The 10,486-nt window shown below is 41.4% G+C and overlaps 1 protein-coding gene across 2 annotated transcripts; it reads left to right on the forward strand.

Annotated features, from left to right (window-relative positions):
- Positions 1-2,004: 2,004 nt before the first annotated feature.
- Positions 2,005-8,088, forward strand: APELA (apelin receptor early endogenous ligand). 2 transcript variants are annotated; one of them, XM_065665241.1, is made up of 4 exons: positions 2,005-2,127; positions 2,718-3,034; positions 3,495-3,605; positions 5,855-8,088. In XM_065665241.1, the coding sequence occupies exons 2-3, from the start codon at positions 2,959-2,961 to the stop codon at positions 3,581-3,583; spliced, it is 165 nt and encodes a 54-aa protein (XP_065521313.1). In that variant the 5' UTR covers positions 2,005-2,127; positions 2,718-2,958; the 3' UTR covers positions 3,584-3,605; positions 5,855-8,088. The 2 variants fall into 2 exon arrangements, with proteins under 2 accessions (XP_065521313.1, XP_065521312.1); XM_065665240.1 differs by lacking the exon at positions 2,005-2,127 and having other exon boundaries at positions 2,445-3,034.
- Positions 8,089-10,486: the final 2,398 nt, after the last annotated feature.

The following is a 10,486-nucleotide window of genomic DNA, read 5'->3' on the forward strand; positions in this document are numbered from 1 at the left end:
TCTTGGAAAGGCATTCCTAAATTTTCCTTGTTGTAACTTTTGGTATGATTTCTGTGATGTGCTACATTTTTTTTTCTTTTTTTTTTTTGCCTTTTTTTTTTTTTTTTTGCTTTTTTGTTCACTTTCTGAATGTAAACCGATAATTTGACTATTCTGATCCTATTAAGGGGAGACTTAGGGAACAGAGTGTCTGCTGGAAAAATAGCAGTGATATAGGTAGTAAATGCTGAAATCATCATCCGTTTATCTTTATCGTGTTCCTTTCAGATTATAAGAGAGAAGGGAAGCCTTTGATTCAAAGAACTAATTCTTCTAGCCCATAAAGCATTATCTGCAGACCTCCAGCTTTCCTATGTACTTTACATTCCCTTTCCTCTTAAGCTAATTTAAAAAAAAAAAAAAAACACAACAAAAACCAACCCAAAACAATACAGAAACCACCAGCAAACACTGTGGAAAGGGCAGAACCATTACATCACTACATTCTGCCTAATTGCTCTTTGCTTAATTTCAAGTATGTGGTATGCCACATGAAAGCAAGTACCTGAAGGAAAGCTGCTTGCTGAAGAACTTCAGATTCTGAATGTATTTCAGTGGGACTGTAAAACATTTCAGAGGTTTCCTCAGTGAGTAAGCATCAGCACATTACTGTAGCATACACGAAAACTACAAGAAATCTGTGATGCTCATTTTACAGTGACTTGGATTTCACTAGTAAAACCCCCAAAACTTTGTAAACTTCTGCACAGAGTAACTGTGGAATGAAGAGCTCATAGGAAGCTAAAGCAAGAAAAAAAATACACTTAAGTACTGCATCTTGCTCAATTCCCTTAGAATTTAATGTCCCCTCAGAATGTCCCTAAACTTCACCACATACAATGCAAAAGAGGCTTAGATAGCCTGAGGGACTAGTAATAGTCTAGGCATTCTTTCTGCCCTTTTAGCTATTTACAGAGTCCCTATCACTTTGAAGTCTATACTACAGTTCACCTTAAAGTCTGAATTCAAATATAACTCACTGCTGAAAGGAAGTCAACATCATTTTCAGGGCTATATGAACAAGGTCACTAGCACATTCTCATCCATGATCAACAACAAACACATCCCTAAAAGTGTCCCAGTGGAACTGGAGCAAGGTTTAGGATATTGAGAACATAACCCTGATTCTGTCACAAACTCACTGTGGGACCTGGCCACACCATTTCTCTTCATCACTTTTCTATTTGAAATGATACCTTCTTTGGGATAATTCTGTCACTGGCACCTTGGGACCCTGATTTCAGCTGTGCTAGTAGCATCAATATTAAACTAAAGTCTAGTCCAAAGGCCAGAGATCACACAGAGAAAACGCAATGACCACCATGCTGTAAAGGTGAGCACGGGTAAGCATGCGCTGCCTATGACAGACCAATGTGATCAACCAGTGGAGTAAATCCTTTGTTACTGTTTTGCCTGGGACATCTTCCTCAGCAGTCTTGACATCATTTTAAAGTAACATTTAATAACGATTTCCACACCACACATTGAAGATGCATGTTGTCTCAATTCATACAGGCATACTTTACCTAGACTAGCCAAGTAACCCAGTAATGACATATAACTCTATGAGGAGGGACTACAGTGACTATTGAGTTAAATAGGATTTCAAAGAAAATGGAAAAACCCACGACAGGGCAAAAAAATAATACAAAGGCTATTGAATTTAAAAAATCCCATATATTCTACTTTTTAAGGAATTTGGCAATGAACTTTAGACAACTTTTGATGATTTTTTCTATTAATAATAGTATTTAATCTATATAGAAATGACCTCTTTCCTGCTTATTTTAAAACACGAATTTTTTTTTTTTCAGAAAGGGACAAATTTTCACTTTCCAAACCACTAGGTGCAATTCCATCCCAAGAAATCAGCAGGTTGAAAATAAGAAAAGGAGCAGTCCATGTTTAGCTGACGTCGGTAACTCACTGGATTTCAAACCCATCCCTGCTGCTAACACATTCCGCGGGGCTTGTCTGTCTCCTCTTCAGTCTTGCACATCTGCAGTGTTACCCCGCCAGCTGTTTTCAGCGCGGTTTGTTAAAGCCAGCTCTCGCCGTGAGCTGGTACTAATATAACGCAATGTACAGGTGAGTTATGAAAACATAACGTCCCCTCCAAAACTGCTCTCCCCGGAATGGCCCTGCCGTGACAGATCGCGTAATACTTGTATTTCACCTGACTTGGTAAAGAGAAAAGGAAAAAGAAAACAAGCTCGCGAATTAATTCCAGAATATTCTGATCCTTCGAAAATGCTTGACGGTACAAAGGCACCCATTAGCCTTAACTGCTACCAGTTTCACTTTGAATAGCCACCGCTTCGCAGCTAGTTTAGAGAAGAGAGAGAGCCCTGGGGCTGCGGGGAGTGCCGAGCTTGGGGGCCTGCCAGCCCCCGCCGGGGGACACACCGAGGGGGGGCAGACGGGGACTTCCTGCCGCTGCCGTTGCTTTCTGCATGTGGGACCAATATGGGCAATGCAGAGTTTAAACAGTTGCAAATGGGGGAGGGAACATCGGGGCTTGTTTTACATATTGTTTTGGGTTTTATTCTCCTTGCTTGGGTGGAATTTAAAGCGGAGTCAGTGTATTGTTCAGGAGGCTCCGTGCCCCCAGTGTATTGACAGCAGCTACTGTTTACACGGACTGCTCATTCCTGCGCTGTTTGCTTATGGAAAATAAGGGGGAGTGACAAAGAAAAGAGAGGAAAGGAAGAGGGGCAGAGAAGGAGGCACTAGCCGCGGTGCAGCGCAGAAGCCCTGCTCTTGCCCGACCATTAACGTCGCTGGAGGAGCCGCTGCCGGGGGCTCCTAGCCCGCCGCAGCCTGTGTGGTCAGCCGAGCAAAGGGCTGCGCCTGCTGCCGCTCACGTTTCTCCGCCTGTACGTACACACACACAGAGCCTCCGAGCGCATCTCCGCAGGCATGAGACTCCGGCTGCTCCTGTGTGTCGTGTTTTTTCTCCTGGCGAGCCTCCTGCCTGCCGACGGACAGAGGACAGGTAAGGGACACCAGCGGAGCCGCATGGGCTGGGGGAAGGAGGGCATAGTAGCGTTCATGCCTGCCGTGGGCACGTCCGGCGTGCCGCTCACCGCATCCAACACGCGGTTCCTGCCCTCCGGGGCGAGTTTGTATCCGCCTGGCTTCCGCTGCCACACGTTTTTTGCTGTCTCGATCTGTGCCCGGCATTTCTCTACTCGCAGTGAGGCGACGGAGAGATGTATCTGAGTACGTGGGGGGCCTGGAAAGTTTGGGGTGGGCTGGGATAAACTGGGACTGAAGGCAGGCAACTGCTGCAATCCTGCTGCCGCGAAGGAGTGTGGGCACGGGAGGAGCGGGGTGGGCACTGTTCCGAGAAGCGTAAGGCCGCTGCCCCCCGCACCGCGACCACCGGGGCAGGCTGGCGGCGACCCGCTCTCACGCTCTGCCTTCCCCCCTCCCGTCCCTGCCTGTCTCCGCAGCCAACCTGGCCCTGCGCAGGAAGCTCCACCGGCACGGCTGCCCCCACCGGCGCTGCGTGCCGCTCCACTCCAGGGTGCCCTTCCCCTGAGCCCTGCCGGAGCCTGGCCCAGGTAACACACGCGTGTCGGGGCGTCGCGTCCTGCGAGGCGTCCCTCTCCCAGCAACGGGCACGTGTCCTAATTCACACCTGCGCTTCGGAACGGTTTAAGAGGCACTTGACGAAGCAAGCCGAACCGGGGCCGTGATTTCATCCGGCCCCCCTTTGCTTTGAGCACAGGGCTTCGGACAGGCGCATGGTGGAGCTCGGGGCTGTCGCTCCCCTCAGAGCCCCGTTATTCCCCTCCCCGGCCACCTTTCACCGCGCTAATGCCTTCCCTTTCTGGTACAAAACAGCCGGATCTGCTAAATAGGAGGAATTACTGCCCTACAAGCGCTTAAGAGAGCCAGCCAGCAAAGCTGGTGATGAGGGTAAAGGTTGCACAAAGCAGTAGCTAGAGAAGATGCTCCGGCTCTTGTGGTGGATGCAGGGTGAAGTCACCTCACTCTGCCCATCAGTAACATGAAGGTAGTAGCATTTACCCACTTCAAAGGGGACTGTAATTCTTCTTCATTGTCAGCAATACTTTGAGCTCCTTAGATGAAAGGCTATACAAGTGCAAAACATTAATGCTTTACAGCTGATGAGGGCATATACATTCAAATACTAAGTGGCTGCAGAAGAACACAGGTAGCATATGCAAATAGAGCAGGCATCAAAAGGAAACCTAGGCACTCTTGCAATTTGAGAATGAATAAAACATGCAGTTGGTAGTTTTGCATCTTCTAAACTCATTATGTATTAAAATAATGTTGTAGCCCCAGGCACGACAGCATTGTACCTGCTCTCTGTGGACCCAGATGTTTTGATTTATGAAGCAGTTAATAGTGTAAAGGAGACTAAAGTCAAGCTTTTAACAACCCTATACCAAGAATCTTGTCAATGCATAAACTGCCTTGGTGAAAAGAGCCCACAACACTCCCAAAACAGCCATTCAAAGAGGTACCATTCCACCCCATAGTGCTGGCCTGTTAAATGCGTGGAGTATGCGTATGGGATGGTAAACTGGCAAGTTTGTGAGGCTGAAAAAAATTACCATATCTTAAATTTAATCTCAGATGGGCTGCATAGTGAGTGGCAGAACGGAGCTGCAAGTAGAAAGAGGGACATGACAAGGATGCTTTACTGCTGAATGCCATGTCTCCTCACTGCAGTCAATTCAGAAAGAGACAGATTAAATGAGATTCCCTCATCAGTTTAAGCATAAACCTAAAAAGATAAGCAATCAGATCAATTTAATCAGCATGCAGAGACTGAATGACAGGGACAGTGGAATTTAGGGCCAGAGACTTCTTGAATTGATTCTGAATGGCTTGCTTCACTTTCTAAGAAAAGTAAATTTAACCCCCATTCCTCCAGTTCAGCATCCATAATGTGGAGACTGGCTGAAGAAAGCACCTACATTTTCTCTAGTGTGCTTTGCAACTATATATAATGCATTTGGCCTGTGACTGCAGTAGCTGTATAGTACCTGTGCACTTATACTTGAATTTTTTTTTCCCATAGTGTATCAAGACAAAAGATATTTTCAGTGTTATCTCCTTTTCCACAGGTAGCCAAATTCTTGTAAGGGAAGTCAATGGCAAGGCAAAACAGTGTACTTACTAGTTCATAATGCATGTTGTGGACACGTAGTTAAAGATAATTCTGCTTTATAAAGCTGTTTAGAAACCCATAAAGCTTGACGGGAGTAAGGGGTGACAGGCACCTGAACTAACTCTCTTAACTCCAGTCGTCATTGTGGGCGCTCAGCTCCTTTATCTTAAGATTTACCACCTACGTTTACATTCCCTTCCAGTTTTAGTCCTAATTCAGCAAATATTTACATGCCTGGGTAACTTGACTCACATGAGTAATCTTATTGATCTCAATGGAGTTGTACATATGGATAAAGCTATTTGCAGATGCAAACAGGATGGGCCCTTAAGCCTGAATTTCAACAGGTGGTTGGAAACTGGGATGAGCATAGCTCTTTTTCTCACAACAACATTTGAAATAATGAGAGGACCGAACCTGATTTTTCATCAGTTACATATGCAAAACATGGGACAAAAAAAGAAATGGAAGACAATCTTACATTAGAAGCCTTCTTGCTTTCGGCTTTTTTTTTTCTTTTCTCTTAACCTTTTCAGCTGAAATTCCCAAATAATAAACATTACCCCAAATTTCATCTGTATTTCACAAGTAATATTTTCTATTTTGCATGAGACATTAGACTACTAAATCTGTCACTGATGGCTATTTGTTTTATTTTTTCCCCAGCAATTGCATAATGGGCTTTCAGTGTTTTAAAGGAGCAACAATTAAATCGATGGAGAAGTTAGTCAGCAGTCCAGATCAACAACAGCTGAGCTGAGAGAGCCCCTGCAGTCCTGTCTTCAGCACTCCTGTCTGCCACATTCTGCAAGACCTGGAAGGCCCTGGCTCACACCTTAGGAAGTTGGGGGTAGAAATGGAGGGTGGTGATGGGAGGATGTACATGAAACTTACCTGGCTGAAACATTCCATATCAATTCCTTGGCTCTCATAAGGACTACTGAAAGTTGAAGACCAAATCAAACATTAGGTACCTGAGACGGATTTTCAGTGACCTTAAGAAGGATCTGTACAAAGGGACTCTTAATGGTCTATACTGTTCAGACTGAAACTGGATGTGCTGTTGACTACTTAATGCAGGCTGTGTATAGGGCAGCATTTAAGGTGAAACATCAGACTCCAGCACAGAACTGCAAAAGTCCATTTTTTTGTTTATACTTTTATATATTAATAATATATACAGCTATATTTTTACAGCTAACATTACATCTTTATGGAACTGCCTTAACAGTAACGTAGAATGTATTACTGCAATAGTACCAAAGTCATCACTACACTACTGGTCCTACTGGCTTCATGTATAGTAAGCACAGTAGGAGTTTACAATGTAAGAAAGCGAAGAAAGTATTATCCCTCATTCTATAGATAGAGAATTGAAGCACACAGAGATAAGAGATTAGCCAAGGGTCATGCAAAACTTTGATAACTTGCATCCCTGAACTCAGGCTTTAAGGTCAAGCCCATCTTCCTGTCTAATGAGCTGTTACTGCAAAGCCTATCATTTGTTTTCTTAAACTGGGCTGCCAAACCAGACAGCTGAAGCATACTTGAAAATTCAGAACTATAGAACTATTTGCTTAATAGTAGTTTTCCTAAAATACCCACTACAGTATTATAAATAGAGCATAAAAATAGACCATTGAAAAGAAACCTTTGTTTGGTGAACCCCAGTGTTGCGTAGTACTCTATTCCTGTAATTTAAATGAATGGGATATCTGGAACACAGCACTACAATGAATGAGAACTTCAAACAGAAAACAGACTGTTCTTTTCAGTACTGGAGGTCAAAAAATACATTGAGCTTTTATTTTATGGTTTGTTTTCAAAAATATGCACTTTGCATGTTTTTATATCACCAGAAATTCCAAACCTGCATATAAAGGAAACCACGGTAGCCCTTTCATTAGCAGAACTAAACCAAATCTGAAATGAGTCATACCCAGATTTTTAAGTCATAACACTAGCGTTGCAATGTCCACATTTTTTGTAAGTTGTATAAAGATGAGTGAAGATCAGCAGTGCCGTGGTTTAAATCCAGTATCAGATTTTTGTCTTGCAACATGGTTTCTAATAAGAACAGCAATCAAGAAAAGCAGACAGTTGAAACTTTCTGATCAGTGCCTGTATCTAACCCCTCGTCTCTAAGAACTTGAAACCTGAATGAGATTCATACTGGTAGAGCTTAACAGAAGCTTCAAATGTCTCTGTATAGAGCAAGAAAAAAAACAACCCCCCAAAAAAACCCACACAAAATCCCCAAACATCACACCTTATTCTGGAGTTCTAGAAAATCACGAAAAGATGGTAAAATTTATCTATACCAACAGTCCTGCAGATAAACCTTTGGAATTTTGAGGAAAAAAAACCCAAACAATAAAGCAAGTTTTCCAAAATCAGAGGCAACTACCACTAATTTTATTTTTTTTTTCATTATTTAACTTGGCTTTTCATATGTATCCATTGCTATCTCTGTTTAGAAGTACAGGTAAAGAGTATGAGAAAGTGAGAAAGGCGAAGAGTAACTATTTTAACAGTTATAAATGGGCATATAGATTTAGTGTGGCACTGGATATTTTATATAACCATAATTCAGTTAGCTTTGATAAAATCATATGCAAAGCATAATGTATCTTAGTGAAGAGCTATATATGCACATTCCTTTACAGATGTAAAACCAAAACAAGTACCAAAGCGCCCTAGGAAGACATTGTCAGCCTACAAAATTATTTTAAATGTCTGTTCTTTTTAGACATACTGATATCAGCAAATCTTTGAAAAAGGCATTGACTGTGATTTTTGATAAGTTTATCAATGAGCTGGTTGATCTTGTATTTTGTAAGAAGATGGTATGCACTTCAAATAACATCCTACTTTAAATAAACTTCTTATACTTTTCAAAATTTATGTTCTTTGGCTGTCAAAGTCAATGCAGCAAGAGAAAAATGTAGGATTTGTCTAGTTTCCCTGCAGATTCACATGGAATTGGTGCGTAAGCATTTTTCTTACTCAATTTCTGACACCAATAAAGAGTAGTTTTCATGGAAACTTTTTCCTGACCTTTTTATCTTATTAAACATAAGAAATTCTGGTAAAAACTATATAGAAGGAACTTGGTTTAAAACTATTGGTTGCTGTAATCACACCATGCTGTAACACAGCATCATGAGCCCACAGTATTACAGCAGAACCCAGACTGTATTTTGTCTTCATGGCTTGAATAAGCAAGATTTTGAATCACCTCTATGTTAAATCTTGAAATCTGGATGTTCGTACAAGTTCCAGGAGAAAAAAAAAAACCCTCTATAGTAGTCTGAAGGGTAGCAGAAGCTAAAATATGCAGTAGTTTGGTTGCTGGACACTGTAAATGAATTTAAGTGCTAAGTTGCCACTACAGCACACCACAACACTGGTATTGAAGTCCTGCTCCCATCTCAGTTAAAAGAACGTTGTTTTCAGCTGAGCTAGACTTTTGACTTTGTTGCCAAACTAGCCCTTTTCATTTAATTAATCAAAAGCAATTTTCCATGATAACAGTATGATTACTTACATAAACATGAAGCACATGGACACAGTGCTACAACAGCTGAATCGACTGAACTCTTCATGTGCACGAGTGTACATTTAAAAGAATGTTTGTACAAATACAAATTGCTGTATATTGAAAATCAGAATTGCTGCTTACATGGGTGCAATCAAAACAATCAGACTTGATTCCGGTAGATTCAGACCTCGAACTCCAAAAGGCAAAATGTGAGTTTCTGAAAATTAGAAGTACGCTGTCTTATAGATAGTTTCCAAGTGTGTGTGTGTGTGTGTGTGTGTGTGTGTGTGTGTAAATTTATCTGAAAGTCAGTTTCATTAAGTCTTTTTTAAATTATATTAGCTGTTTTAGAGTGAAATACAAAATGATGCAACAGCAGGTCAACAGGAAAGAGAAGCAAATGTAAGGCTGTGGTGAGAAACAGCAGATTAGTGCGTTCCCAAAGGATAATAAACAATTCACCTCTTCCCTTTCCAGTATAGAAAAAAAGGAAATTATAGAAGAATAAAGACTGGAAATATTTCCCTTACGCCACATATGTATGCTATAAATATCTTGGTGTCCGTACACACAAAGCCAAGTTTTGCTAAGGGTTACATAAGATGTATATCAACATCACTCAGAAGAAGCATTAGTGTGGTAAATAAGTTTCAAATGTTTGACTACAATCAGACAGTGCAATTAGCATATTGATCTCTTACTGCTGTGATGACCTTTATCTTTCTTGCTGGTGGTCAGCTGCAGAACATTTGTGCAAAGTGGGAAACACTCCAACAGCACAACCTGTATCTTCAGTTAGCAATAACACCTAAAAGCCCAACTCACTCCAACAGCTGAGGATGCTTTTTCATGCATTTGGAGTTAACTCAAGGTTAGATTGTTGTCTGCCAAGTACCTTTAGTCCTTGATACAACTTTCCTTTTTAGATTAAGAATGACCTTCAGCGGGGCAAGCCTGCTTAACTGCATATTGTTGCAGAACCTTAAAGCATGAAAATCCCATTAAAGTCTTTTACAATCAATGATTTCCTTTGAGGTAAAACACTAAAGTGTTTATATAGAATTTCCCCTATGAGTTATTCAGAATAAAAGCCCACAAATACTGACTTTCCCCCCCCCCTTATACATCATGAGCATTCACAAAAGATTACAACAATTTTTTTCTTTTGTTTTAGCATTTCATCTAGGAATCATTAAAAAAACCCTAATGTGAACATTTAGGGGGCAATGCTGAGTCTTTTGTTTCTTAGGTGGTGTTTAGGTGGTGTGAAATACTCGTTTTCTCTAACCTGAAAAACATCTACATTGTTTTTCCTACAGGAATTAAAAGCTGTTGGAGGGTACAAACTGAATAATTATAAAAAAACCCCAAAGGAATACATTTTTATATTTTAAGATACAGTTGCAACATATATTGGGGAACATTCCTTCTTCATTATGTTTTCTACCATGGCATGGTCTAGTGGATTGCAACCAACGTAAGACCACAGACCTGCAAGTATTTATGGCATTTCAGCAGCTCTAGTTACATAAAGAGCATCACCAATTTCTTCAGCTGTTTAACTTCACTTATATTCTCATACATGCAGGTGTGCCATGTCTAAGAGGCTGCACTGGTACTTAGCAAAACGCTGATTTGCAGCAGAACACAGAGTTCACAAGGTTATACTTCCCTCCCTTGCCCCTTCTCCCACTCAAAATTTGAACCTAATGCTTTACTGCCTTCTGAGCTTGCAGCACACTGTATTTTACTTCGGG

This window comes from Lathamus discolor, chromosome 1 (genome assembly GCF_037157495.1).
Source record: "Lathamus discolor isolate bLatDis1 chromosome 1, bLatDis1.hap1, whole genome shotgun sequence".
Lineage (NCBI taxonomy): Eukaryota > Metazoa > Chordata > Aves > Psittaciformes > Psittacidae > Lathamus > Lathamus discolor.